Genomic DNA, 14,294 nt, shown 5'->3' on the forward strand with positions numbered 1-14,294 from the left:
CAGCACCTGGTTGAAAAGTTACTAGCTTGCCCTTCATGTTTGCATTTTAATATAGTCAGGGTGCTGTTTTGCTTTTTTTCCTGGGCTCTGTTTATTGTCCAAGAGCTGTCAGCTGTGTCTTTCTGAATGCAAGTGTTGCACAGACAGGAAGAGCCACTAAGTCCTGATTTGCATCAGTACATGGCTTATCCAGTTTTCAAGCAGGAATGAAGCTGCTGGCTCAAAAAGCCAATTTGCTGGTCTAATTACCATGACAGGGCACTGCCAATGGCTAAACTCAAGGATATGCTCAATGAAGTAGCACCAGTGATTAAACTGGACATTCTCCAGAAGCATTGCTTGCACATCTACAGGTTTAAAGAAGTCCAAAAAAACCTGCAGGCTGTGATGGGTGAGGGGCTGTCAGGAAGTAGAGATGAGAGTTATAATATGGGTATTAGAACAGATATTGAAAAGTCATGTGCCAGCAACAGCAGCAGACTGGACTCTGACGTAGAAGGCCCCCTTCTAGATGTATGCCCTAAGTGGTCCATCATACGGGCAGGCTGGCAGGACTTGCGATTAGATAGTATTCAATTAACTTCACAACTGAGGGTTTTTAGCAAAATTAGATACAGAAAGTACTGACTACACGCTAACATGGTCTCGCCTTCTGTGGTACAATACATACTTCTTCAATTACTTCTACAAGTTTGCACCTCAGGTTTTCCAGTTCAATGGCTAAGGTCTTCTTTTCCTCATGAACAGATATGATTTGATCTCGCAGCTCTACAGTTTGAGGAAGGAAATGAAAAATATATTTTATTCTTGGAAGAAAACAACAAAGGAAATGTCATAGCAATTCAAGTACAATCAAGTATGAAACACCTTAACTGTATACAAAGAATCAGCTGTATTCCAGGTACATCCTCAATAATTTAGGAATTTCACATAAGTGTCAAGTAACAGATCTACAACAGGGCCACAGTTTCAGATTTACTCTATTGAGGTAAGCTGCCTTGTTCAGTACCGCGGTCTTTATTTGCATTCTGAATGATTCATTTCCTGCTATAACGGGGCCAATCCTGCCACCACAGAGTGTCCTCAGTCCTACTCAGGAGACTGTCACATCACAGAGACTCTGGTATGGAGGTAGCAGAAAGCAATTTTTAATAGGAGTCCTTTAAAACAAATTAATGCTCTTCAATTCTTTTTGGATCATGAGTTCTTGTCACAAGGGAAATAAACAAAACAACAGGCAGTTAATACTTGGGAGGTTTTCACTGAAGAAATTGTCCTGAACAGCTGCCAATTTATAGTCTTTGTAACATTATGTGAACAGAGTCAGAATACAACCTTTACTGATGGAAGAGCTAATGCTTGTAATTTTCCCCTCAGAATTTTTGTTCCTTAATTATCAAAATATGAAATAAATTAAATTCACAATAGAATAAAACATTTGATTATAATCACTTCTTAACAGGAGATCAGTTTGCATACATAATATATCAAGGTTTAGGTTAACATAAAACCACCACAAAAATATAAATTTATTGATATATATTAGTTTTCAGTAAGTGCTTTCATTCCCCACCTGCTTCCAGTATTTCATAGCACTGCTGTTTGTTGAATACCAGCCATGAGTTGAGAAAATTGTTGCTAATCAATTGCAGATGATGACGACATGCTGGATGTCATTCTGTTTGGTCTCACATCTTGAAAATGTTAATTCTACCCCAGCCTCCCCCTCCCAATTCAGGAGCCTCAGATTTATTTTCCTCCAAATTAAAGGCATACACATTCTAAAGTAAATAAAAAGACCTGTTTTCCCAGAAGATTCTGGAACCAAATCATCTGTTTTATGGATTTGTGCTTTCCAGTGAAATTAATGAGGACAAGTCTCACTGAAATTTATGGTAAGTGGATTAAGTCAGGTCTTACAGTACATATATCAACCTCATTATCCAGAGAAGAAAGTATATCAATAAACCTAAATCTTTATAAATGTGTACAAGAAATGTTTCCTTTCAGATATAGGGTGTGCACTAAACTGCTTGATCAACACAATGGAGTTTTCAGTTCTTGTTATATCCAAAAGGACAACTAAAAAGAAAAAGAAAACCCCAAACCTATAAATGAATTTCAGGTACCACTCTGAGACCACTCTACACTTGCATTAGGAACTACAGCTTTACTGTCACCTTTCCCTAATGTATGAGATACCTTCCTCTTTCTTGCTATTCGAGAGAAAAAATTTTATCCCTTTAATAAATGAGAGGGTGTTACTCAAAGAGCCTCAGACTGTACTACCTTATTTGTATATCCTTACAGAAAAGCAGTGGGGGGGAAAGAATCATTCCAAGAAACATCCAGTATTTTGTTGAATCGTGAGAAGGCTAAAAGGCTTCCAAGACATCCACCACAAAACCCAAACATTTGGAATTATAAACATGCATAGAAGAGATTTCACCTTGGGCAACACCACAAAGCATGAAGGGGAGTTTTGAAAACGCCTCTTTCATTGCATATGATCTTTCACTTAGCAGATAGTCCAAGATGCAACTCCAGATTTTTCCCTGAAGACAAACGCCACACAGCTCAGCTCACGCTAGGGACACAGCCCTAACGCTGCCTTTTGGTACATGTTATCAGATCACTCTTGCTACCATACACACACACGCTTCTCTCCAGGCACAGGGATGGAATATCTTCTCCTATAGCAAATGGAATGCCAATGCTTTTAAAAATACCCAGCACTTCTCAAAGTAAGGTCATTAACATTAAATAATAAGGACAGAGAGAGGAGCAGAAACAAGGAGTTCTAGATCCTTTACAACACACCACATTTTGTTCTTTAATGAATTCTTCATCAAGACAGAAAGCATATGCATCAGAGCCTTTCCAAAATATTTCTCTAATTTGACCCTGCTACCCTCGTAACCACGTTCTCCTCTGATCTGCAGCCCAAGTCTTTGCTATCTTTAACCGTACCCTTGACATCTCTCTCCAGTAAAAGACAGGAGGAACTACCGAGTCTTATTTCCAATTCAGATGGGTTGCATGGTGTGGATCACACCATTCTCTGACTCTTTTCCTACATCTATAGGATGGAAAACTGCTTATTATAGAAGGGTACTATGACATCTGATTTCTTGGATGGGATTTTTTTTTAAGCATTTTTATAACACTTGTTCTTTTTTCTCAGTGATACTTTGTACCACTTCACTGAGCCTGCTGCATTCAAACAGAAAACAATTAACAAGGTCAGGCCAAAAGTTCAAGAAAGCTGTACTCAGACATCATTTGCTATTGTAACTTACTACCAGAAAAAAAAAATGAAAGCTTTTTTTTAAAAAGTAAACCACTTAATCTCTCTCCCTGTCACCAAATGCAGAATGTGGACATTCCTCTTTTTGGGATACTATGATATAACAACATACAGAATCATGACGACTTCATCAGAGTTAGTCAAGAAAGGAAAGCAGATTTTGGATTATAGAAATACAAATTGCCTTTCAAAAAATAACCAGAAATTTCTGAATAAAGCACAGATTTCTCTTAGCGGTGTATTTCCACGTTCCCAAGATTTGCTGTTTTACACAGTACAACAGTCCCGTTTTAAGTTGCTTGTTTGGTAGTAGCTCTGCAATATGAATGAAGTTTGTGCATACAAATGTATACAATGGAAACAGAAATGCAGAGTCATGTCTTACAAGCTTTGAAATAGTGACATTGCAGTTGAAGCAATACCAAGGCAACCTTGTCCTTCTGCTTAATTTTTACTTTGTTAAGGATCTGAGGAAGTATTTCTTTTACCGACTCAGTAACACTGAACTCTCTTAGCTGTGTAGACCTCATTTTCCTGTTGCATTGTAACTTGCTTTGCAGGCTGTATATCCACCATATACATTACACAGTATCACCACAAGCCTACCATGTTCTTACAGTCTTTCCTGGAAATCCTTTGACGACCACTCTCAGAATCATGACTCGGATCCAGATGGATCTCTGGTCCAAACCAATACTGCCATTCTTTAGACAACTTTTGCCTTGTATGGTGACATAGGCTCAGCACCAGCGCTCACCTTTTATTTGCTGCTGACAATGCACAGAATTGCATGATCCGGAGTTAGCTTCTGTATCTGTGGATGAATCGTCTTCGTCAATGTTAATCTCTTCAGTGATAATTTCTGGGCCCAGTTTTGCCATATAAAGCATACTAATTCTTTTCAAGGTCTTATTTTCTTTGTTCAGCTGAAAGTTAAAAAGCACAAACAGTAAGAAGCTAGTTAGTCTGTCTTTGAGCTGCCATGCAAGAAAAAAAAAAAGTCAACTGTATTTTTTTTTCTCCCTTATCTATCAAACAAAGATGACAAAGTAACATTAGATTAAAAGCTCCATTCAATATTAAAATGGTCTGAAGATGGGAAACTTGTCCACTTTCTCCTCTGAGGAGGCCTGAATTCATCATGATACTTCATCCATGACCTTCATTCCTCTCTGGTACTTCTGATTAATAAATACCCTGGGTAGGTTCAAATCAAATCAGCTATCAAGTTTACTTAATGCTACACAGTCTTCACAGTAGCATTTACTTAATGCTACACAGCTACTTCAGCCCCTTACCCTTAAGCATGTACCAACATCAACAGGAGCCCTAACTGAATAACCTGAAAAAGGGCTTGTGTTCCTGAAAGCTCATCTGGTTTTGCCAATTATATCAATTGGTCAAATAAACACTCTTACCTCCTCCTATGCACTTATTTTCTTATAAACTACAAACACCACAACTACTATACTACCAGTCACAATAGAATTACCTCAAAATTCTTTTGAATTATTTTCAATTCTCAGGAATTAGTACTGTAGAGTCAACACACGCAAAATGAAAGCCATATCATAAACCAATTCTTTATGGGTCAAACCACAAGTCAGAAACCACTCTGCACTGGACGCTTAAACACATGCCTGGTTGGTGGATGATACAGAAGTTCTGTAAGGCATCTCCATCTTGATCAAGGAGATCTTGCCAGCAAAAATTGAACAGAGATTGCTCCAAATTATTCACTTTCACCATTTCTTTCACTGTTCTGCATCTAGACACCCCATGCCAGCAGCTCTCAGCAAGCTCAGCACAGTCTCAGTGGTGTTCGGATGTATGTTGGGGTGACTGCCCACCCACCAGCCAAGCATTCCCTGTATTCAGGTCTTAGAATGAGGCTCAGTTTTCTGCTAATGACATAAAATATGTTGAAGTCAACATTTACCTTCAAATAAAATGTATATTGTACAGTTAGGTTGACCCTGAACTTTTACCTGAGCAGTCACCTTTGATCTCACTTTTTCTCAGCTCCCCAACCACAGAGATTTACTCAAAAACTTCTTAATCTCATTCCCAAAGAATGAAATGGAGCAAGTCAGCTCACAGCAACAAACAAATCAGCTTTGGCAAAGCAGCCCCACAGGTTAAAGCTAGTCTTCAAACTGCCCCTGTACATGCATTACAGGAAAAGTGCAGAGAAGAAGTTGCATAAATATGTTCATTTTCTTACTTATATGCTGATTGACTATCTTATGCATTCTAATATAGTGTCATTATGCGAACAATTAAGTAAATACCTCCAGAAAGTACATTGCTAATGCATCTAAATTAAAGTGATTTCTTGCTGGTGTGATTTTTACCATATCTAAGGATGTGCTTTGGGCAGGGGATAGGGAGGGGGAAAAAAAGAAAAAGAAAAAAAAGGCAGTCAGCATTGCTAATGAAATTTGGTTCAAAATTGCTGTAATCCATTTTCTGATGAAGTGGCTCAGATGCATTTTACACAACCAAAAATATATAACACAGAGATAAAAACATTCTTTAGTAATAATGCACTTCTGATGAGATGGAATATAGAAAATTACACACTTGCTAAATTCATCAGACTAGACGCAATCAACAGAGCAGCGGAGGTCACCTTTCCCCTGCCCTCGCTTTGCTTTCATAAACAATCACCTGAAATGTAATGCAGTGGTTGACTTTTTCCATTTGATTTAGACACTGAAATGCTCATTATTGTTTTATATCTCACACAGGACAGTTCTAAAACTTGTTTTCCATTTAACCTAAATGCATATAAAAAACAGATATCAAGATGCTGGTCCATGACTTACTGTTCCAAAATAGAAACTAAATTAAAATGGGTATTTTTTTCTTTAAAGGCAGGAATTGTATTTGCATCTCACATATGGCTTACAGTTTTTACCGCTTCAAAACCATTTCACAGATCTTCAAAATTATACAAAAACATATATGGGACATGCATACAATCTCAAGTTAATAAAAAAAAAAAATCAAATGAAACAGAATCACCATAATTCTTCTCACCTTAGAAGCCAAAGCCTCAGCACTTTCACGGCACGTCTTCTCAATTTCAAGATGGTTCTGAATACAGTTTACTTCCTCAATAACCATGTGAGAAACTAGAGGAAGAGTTTCAAAATTAGTCAGTATTTTCCTGCATTTGACACATGCATCCCATGACCAGAATCATTACATCTTTTTCTGTTAACTTTCTATCTAAGCATTTCAAATACATGGAAGCACATACTTAGATAACCTCCATGAACAGGAACTGTTTTAACACTGAATATTTGGCTCATTGCTTTAAGCAACTCTCTCAAGCCATGTCTGCAGCATTAGAGGAGGAACTGGAACATTAGTTTATGGAAGTAGAAGACAAGCAGGAGCCTCCCTGACCATCATCATTCACCATCTTTATTTCATTAACACTTGAGGAATCAGAGTCAAACATTAAGATTGTCCCTTCAGATTGCCATCATAATCCTCTTGAAAATTTGGTATGGATGCTGTTTTCAGAAGATTGAAACCTCGATATTTTTAAACAGCAAGATTAATTCAGGTGTCTTACAAAGATTATTTTCACCTTCCAGTCTTCAGGTTTGTATAGTATTTTAAGTGTCATCACACTCAGTAAGCACACCATACAAGAAAAGCTGTAGGATGGACATATAGCACAGGCTTGTGGCAAGTCTGCTAGGAAATGGAGAAAGGAGCTAAGCAACCAAAGCCTCCATATTTGCAGTGCCTCCTACAGCACATGCTCCACTGAAGTCAAATCATTAGCACAGCACAGTTCCTTCTTCTGGTTCGGCCCCATCAGCTTCAAAGCTACCTGCAGCAGCTGGGATACACCCTGATGGATGCAATCCTGACAGAAACTCAGCAATTTTTGCCCAATTTTTTGACAGCCTCAGGTGAACAACCCAAGGTCTGTATTACTATATGGCTGTGACTCCAAACTGTTGATTTGAAGCCTCTCTGTGCTTGAGCATGCCTTAAAATAAGCACTGTGGTCTCACACCCTGCCCTCACAGTCCTACACAGACTCAGACACCAGCATTCACATGTGAACATACCCAATCTGTCATGAGACCAGGGCAGCTGTCTGACTGCATCTGAAATACCCGGCTGTGCTACTGTATTTGACATCACAGCTGGATACCACGGATATCAATGGATACAGAGGATACCAATGTGAGTTAGAGGGCATTTAAAAACACAGATGCGTTTTGGCTTGCATTTCCCATGAGCTTCCAGCAGTACATAGGTACTTAACTAGTGTAGAATGTCATCTTCTAAGTGACAAGCTTCAAGTTGCACAGTGGATCTGGAGCAAAGCAGGAAACCCAACAATAGTTACCCTCTCTCAGGCAAGCACCTTGGTCATTGACACGACTCCTCCTTGGCTCCTGGCACCCTTACCCATCCTAAGCAGCAGCCTGGACCCTAATTCTGTAAGTCACTTCATGGCATTGATTCCTTTTCAGCCCAGTGTCAGGATTTCAATGTGCAGAAAGGACTAGTCACAGCTGAACACTACTTTGGAGTAGGAACATGGCTGGAAGAATATAGTGTAAATATGGAGGACTTTTTCTAGTATCTCCTTTCTTTTTCATGAAGATAAGCTTTAAAAACCAGTGATTTCATACCACTGGGTAGAAAGTGCCACTTGTCCTCTTCCAAGACTTTTGCCTAAATACTGAAGAGTTATTTAAGTCATCTTTGATATACAGAGGTCATCTTAATGATTACAAACCAGGACTTTAGGATAGGAAAAAGCAGGCCATTAACAAATGTTATTTATGCAGCTTTATTGATAGTCAATATTAACTAACGTTTTTGCTAATAACAAAGGAAACCAGCAATACTTTGGAGTTTGCTGTCAAATCAGTAGCTCCATGCAAGAAACAAGTTCTACAAAACATGAGCAGCCAATAAATAGAGCCGGGCAGAGAACTGGGAAATCTTGGTCCAAAAACTATATTCACATCAAGTCTTTTAACAGCAGAGCAACCACGCCTCTTTCTTTGGTTGTCTTTTTATCTCCATTTTTTCTGACTTTGGAGACATTATCTGCTCCAAGCACATGGTGCCAGCTGCTATATTTAACCTGAGAGAGGAAAAGCTTCATGTAGTACATATCCATATCTCTTCTGGTTTTGTTCTACCTAGCTCTGGAAATTTGGAGCAATGAAATGCTTTGGGCAGGATGAGGGAGCAGTGGAGGTACAGAGCTGCTCCCATTTTACAGCCAGGAATCTAACGGCCTCAAGCAATGCTAAAGTTAGGAAACGAGGATTGGGCTCACATGGCAGAACTAGGGATTAGTCTTGGTTCATTTAAGCTTAATTAACCTGCAATTATGATTAACTCAGAGGAAAAAAATCTTTCCAAATTAAATACAAAAATATATTATTTCCTAAGTCTGTCCAAAGTTCTTATTATGTCAATATTAAAATTCATAAAGCAGCACTAAGTGGCCTGAAACATCTCTAACCTTGACAGTTTTTTTCAGGGGTAATAATAATCCGCAGCAAATGCAGGCCAACCAAAAACCACTTAACTAATTAGTAGTTGCAGTCACCAAGAAAACATGAATCAACACTGTTATTACAAGTGGCACATTTGAGTGGCATCTAATTATGACTTGATGAGCACGATACTTGCATTATCAACATTACTACTGCATCCCATCAGGGACTAAAAGCCGCTGATGGCATTGACTGCGAGAAACTCCCACTCAATGGTACGGCAGCACCCAACAATCTCCTTGGCAGGGGCACCCTCACTAAATGACATGTTAAGCGTAATTACTGGTAGACATTGTAAATAAACAGGATTGGAAGTGAAAATTGTACCAAGTGCATAAGACACAATCTGACACATTGGAAGTGGCAGCCTTAATTGAGAGTTTCTTTGACTGCTCAAGATCATTTCAACTGCATTTCTCGGAGGACAGTGATTATAACTGTGGAGACAGACGGCATAATGGTATCAGCACTGCTGACAGAGCAGTGAATTAAATTGTATCTGCTGTTGTGTGAAAGCCTTGATGAGAGGTACAGATCCTTAGTGGTCTTATCATTATAACACAATGGTCATGTTGTCATCAACCTTGCTGGCTCCAATTGAAAAGAAATGATTGTGTGTTGAAGCTTTCCCCCCCACCACCACCTTCTATCTCTTGTGCTCAATAGAACCAATTTTCAGAGAGCTATGAAATCACGCAATAGGGCCTAAAATGCAGCTGCTTGGCATACAAACGGGGCCCCATTAAACTGGAATCACACACAATATGTGTTTATGCCAGGAGAACAAATAGAAGCTGAGTACAGGCCAAGTTTATTCACAGACACAAAGCCAATGTAGCTCTTCATCAATATAATTGCCTTTTATATTGTCGTTTAAATAATGGGCTCTATTATTGCCTTAAAATCCTAATATTCCTGGCATTTTATCACTATGTTTACAAGGTATGTCCTTTAAAAATGTGAAAGGAAGATAAAAGAAACCTATAAAATTTTACAACATCAAATATTACTTCAAATTTTAAGTCTTAACTACTTGACATTTTCTGCCACACTCTGGTATTCCTCGTATCATAACAAAAACAAAACAGGCTGCAGTTTTTTCCAGAGGAATTAGACTTCTTAGAGAACATTCTTGCCTCACAGAACAGCTATCTAAGATCATTTAAGGCATCAGATGATTCCTGTTGATTTTAGATTATTTTCCATAATTGTATCATATGAACAACTGCAAAATAGAAGTGAACAAATTCCTCTATTAACACAGTCACACAAAAGTATAGATCATGTGATTTCCTTCTCCTGCATTAACTTCATCCACATTTCTGATGCTTCATCGTGCAGTTCACTGTACTGGCACAAACCAGACATAACAGACCACAATCCTATTGTAATTGTTTCTTCTAAGGAGCTATTCCACTAGGATACTTCCACTCCCATTAGATGTGCTTTGTTGCTTCCAGACACCATACAGTTTCAATGGAACCATTACCATAAAAGTGTAAAACTGAATATTGACATTCTTACAGCCCAGACAAGACAAAACTTGCTATAAAAATTATCAAGAGACAGCAATTCATCCTAAAAACCTTTATTGGTGTGCCTATGCTTAAAGTAATTTTACTCCTTCTTCATGCAAAAATTACCATCATTATTAGCAATCTCAGCAATAGGGTCAAATCCCACTCAATCCAAGCATATATCATTTCAAAAGCCACTTGCAGAATCCAGCATTAGAGCCAAATTTGTACCACTGTATTTTCACCACTTTGCACCTTAAGAATGGCTACCTGTGTCAGAGCGTATAAATGCTGTGACAGCAGTTAGTCTGACAGTGGTCAGTCTTGCTGGATTAGCTCCTTAAAACAAGGCTTTGAAGGAGAAACAGCAAGTGGACCTGAACATCAGCATTCTTAATGCAGCTGTAGAGTATGCAGAGTGATGTTCATAACCCTCTATACCAAAAAAATCCTACTAACATTATCAGCTTACTTTTCTGAAACTCCTCCAGTTTTTTGACAGCCTCATCTCGTTCTTGCTTGATTTTGTCACACTGTAGGAGAAGAGAAAATTGACATGAAATACTGATCCCAGTTATTTAATTAGCAGTCAGTCACAACATGCAAAATCAACAAAGATCAATTGCCGGCACAATAATTTACAGAAGTCTATCAAAGTATCATTTCTTTTTGCTCTCAGTCATGTAAGAACGATGGAAAGTATGCATAAAAAATTCATTACCCAGAGTGTTTCCTAACCAAACTGGCAAGTTGTACTTGATTTGGTGTTCTAATTCAGAGCTACTCTGAAAATATTTTAGAAGAGCCACATTATCCAAAACTGATATAAACAGTAATCCACATTCTACACAGCAGTAAAAGCACTACTTTGCATGTCAAGAATATGCTTTAAGTCTCATTTCTTTAACACAAATAAACTTGGAAGAGAGGCCTACATTTCTATACCTACCACATGCAAGGAAAACCTCAAAGCCAGTAAAAGCAGGGACATGCTGTTCAGTTTTATAACATTATGAGCAAAGCCTCAGCCTTGAAGAGAGGAGGGCACTCATCTTCATACTTTGAGGATTTCCCATCACCCTAGTTTTATTCATTTGGGGGTTAATGCTAATACTACACAGGGCTGCAATCACTGATCTTATGATGGAAAGGTTTCTTCAAAGAATAAGAATAAAACAGATGTTAAATAGACTTCACTAAGAAAACCCCTTCTATAAGCAAATGAAAGAACGCAAAGAAATGAGTAAACCTCACAGGAGACACAGTCAGTGATTAACCACACTGTGAAAAACACATGACCCGGGGGGAAGTATGACTGGCACACAATGTGTCTTACACACACAGCATACCAGACATCCTTCCTCACATGCGGCTGTGTATGTTCACAGTCATAAATCAACGTAAGACCATGAGTTAACTTCTGGAAGAGATCTGTGTGACTGAGCTCCTTACAGTGTAACTGCAATTACAAGGATACCAGTCATTGGAAAAGATCTGGGGAGAAAAAAAACTGATATGATTTTACTTAATTTTCAGTTTTTCCACATGAGGACCCACTTTGAGTTAGCTGGGAAAGGAGCCTGCTGTTAAGTAACAAGAAGGGGGAGAGCCTAATTCAAAGGCAGCCAAATTCATGAAAGCCCTTCTATCAGCTCTGGAGGACCTTGGATGAGGCTCAAAGAAGGATCTGCTCTTGGGCAAGGAGAGGATGCCATTGGTGTCGCCTCAGAGGCAGTCACCACACGGGCATTGGAGGTGGCTGCTGATGGCTATCTGTAGGAGCAAAAGGAGCTGCACTCTCTTCTCGTGGCACTGGGGTGATGAGGCAAGGGACAGTGGCTGAGTAGGGGGGACAGGTCAGTCACCAGCTGCTGTAAAGGTCTGTGAAACAAGACAGAGCTGCAGAAAGAACAAGACATGCAGAGCAAGTAGTGCCAGATGAGGACTCACCGTTTCATCCGGCCCTGTTAACAAAGCAGCTGTTTAAGAGAACCTTGCACAGGAGAGGTGGGGACGGGAAATCTGTGCATTAATCTTGCCACTTGCTGCCCTCCCTCTCAGTTTCCTCAGCAAAAATTTACCTTACCTTACCAGCAGAAGTGCAGTCTGAGAACAGAAGGCAGTAAAAGATGTAGAAAGAAAGTATTTCTGGTTACTCCTGCAGAGCACAGCTCCGCTGCAAAAGCCAGATCAGCGTGAGCTGCTGCCTCTTTGTATTTTACAAGAGAGACACTGTAACCACACTGGCATACTTCACCCACGGATTTTTCTGCATGCTGCAGGCTTTCAGCCCACTGCACATTAAGCGAGCAAACACTTTTAATGCTCAGTTTAAAAATCAGGAAGATTAGCGTTTTAAGGATCTCATCAGTCGCCTGTGGAAGTCAACAAGACACTTTCCTACTGATGAAAACCTTGATGTAGAGGATGCAGTACAATCCCTGTACCAATGGTAGGAAAAACTCCTTTTGAAACCCTCCAGCAACACACTAAGGCATAACAGCTTTCCCTGTGCAGCGAAAGGGGAAGTTAAATGACTTATTCCACTCTACCTCGAGTACTGCTTCCAGAGACCTCCATTTGGCCCACAGCAAGCTGACTAGTCTCCTGACAGCTACACATGTGTCTCTGCACAATCAGGGTCTGTGGGTTTGGGTCTCTGCAGAGCAATTCCTGCTCCCTGCTGCAGCTTTCTGAGTATTTTCCTTTCGCTGCTACTGAGCTTCAGAGTGAAAGAGCGGGAAGAAAAGGAGAACTGGAGATTGTTGCCCTTGCTGAAACGATCAATGGAAAGCACTTTGCCTTTTGTCTTGCAATCAGACCTGTGCAAGCAGAGCTGTTACAAGTCCTACCAAAAAAATCCTAGTTTATTGCCAATTTAGCAAAGAATCAGAAAAAGTTGAGATCGTCTTTAACTACTTGTACTGTTTCAAACTGGAAAGTTACGCAAACAAAATATTCATATAAAGCAATTAAGTTTCATAATAAAAAAGTCACCCTTTAAAAGAAATTGACCTTACCTTTAAAAAAGGAAAGTTTAAAAATATCAAAATTTAGAAGCGTTAGATGCTCTGAAAAAGCTGCACAGAAGCCTTCAAAATTCACAAACACCTCACTTTTCAAAAAAGCAATCTGAGGCATATACAGTAGAACTGTTAACTGACAAGAATATCACTAAACCTAAATGTTAAAAGGCAAATAGCATAACATTACTATAAAAATCTACTGTTCACTTTTCACATTCAAGAACATGCAACTGTTGAGGAGAAACAGTCTTCAAGTATTTACTAAGTCCCCCCTTGTCAGCATTAACAGATAGCTCTATACTCGAGTACTCTCAAATGAGAAAAAAAAAAAAAAAATCAGTAACTCCTGGATTGTCAGTCATTTTTCTGGTTTTAACTTTATTTTGTTAAAAGTTCCAGCTGCTCTGCAGAGGAAAATAAGCATTTATACAATTTTATTTACTATATTTTTAACCTAATATTTACAGCACCATTATCCCAATTAAAAAAACAAAGGTAATAGACAATATTCCCATTCCTGTCCTGAACTAGCTGTAGGAGTCAACAATAATTTCTTGGCAATAAAAAGACATTACATCTGTATCTTTAGAAACAAATAGTTCAGTTTCCAAAATTAATTTTGTGAATAACTCCTTACAATTCTTCATCTTTGCAGAAGCAAGTTCAGAAGCTTTCCTGATCCCACTTAATTTCAGATTTCGGCCTTCTAGGTACACAACATAAAAGGCAATACTTTCATTTCTCGTATGGAGAACCGATATGCTGACTACTTACAAGTAAATCATGCACATGTCAAAGATCAGTCCTCAAACCAAATACTGGACATACAGCAAGGTGAATAGCAAGCAGTACATGAACTTGGCCTGTACTTGGAATTAGCACAACACCAGGACAG

General features: G+C 38.9%; 1 protein-coding gene across 1 annotated transcript in view; it reads right to left on the bottom strand.

Annotated features, from left to right (window-relative positions):
• Positions 1 to 14,294, bottom strand: part of SHTN1 (shootin 1) — a 67,360-nt gene that overhangs the window by 38,919 nt on the left and 14,147 nt on the right. The window contains exons 3-6 of the mRNA XM_074831370.1: positions 10,846 to 10,906; positions 6,350 to 6,444; positions 4,065 to 4,233; positions 671 to 768 (exon numbers count right to left, since the gene is read on the bottom strand). Coding sequence (XP_074687471.1) covers positions 671 to 768; positions 4,065 to 4,233; positions 6,350 to 6,444; positions 10,846 to 10,906 — 423 coding nt within the window. The remainder of the gene's footprint in view (positions 1 to 670; positions 769 to 4,064; positions 4,234 to 6,349; positions 6,445 to 10,845; positions 10,907 to 14,294) is intronic.

The sequence above is a fragment of the Strix aluco genome, chromosome 7 (genome assembly GCF_031877795.1).
Source record: "Strix aluco isolate bStrAlu1 chromosome 7, bStrAlu1.hap1, whole genome shotgun sequence".
In the NCBI taxonomy this organism is placed as follows: Eukaryota; Metazoa; Chordata; class Aves; order Strigiformes; family Strigidae; genus Strix; species Strix aluco.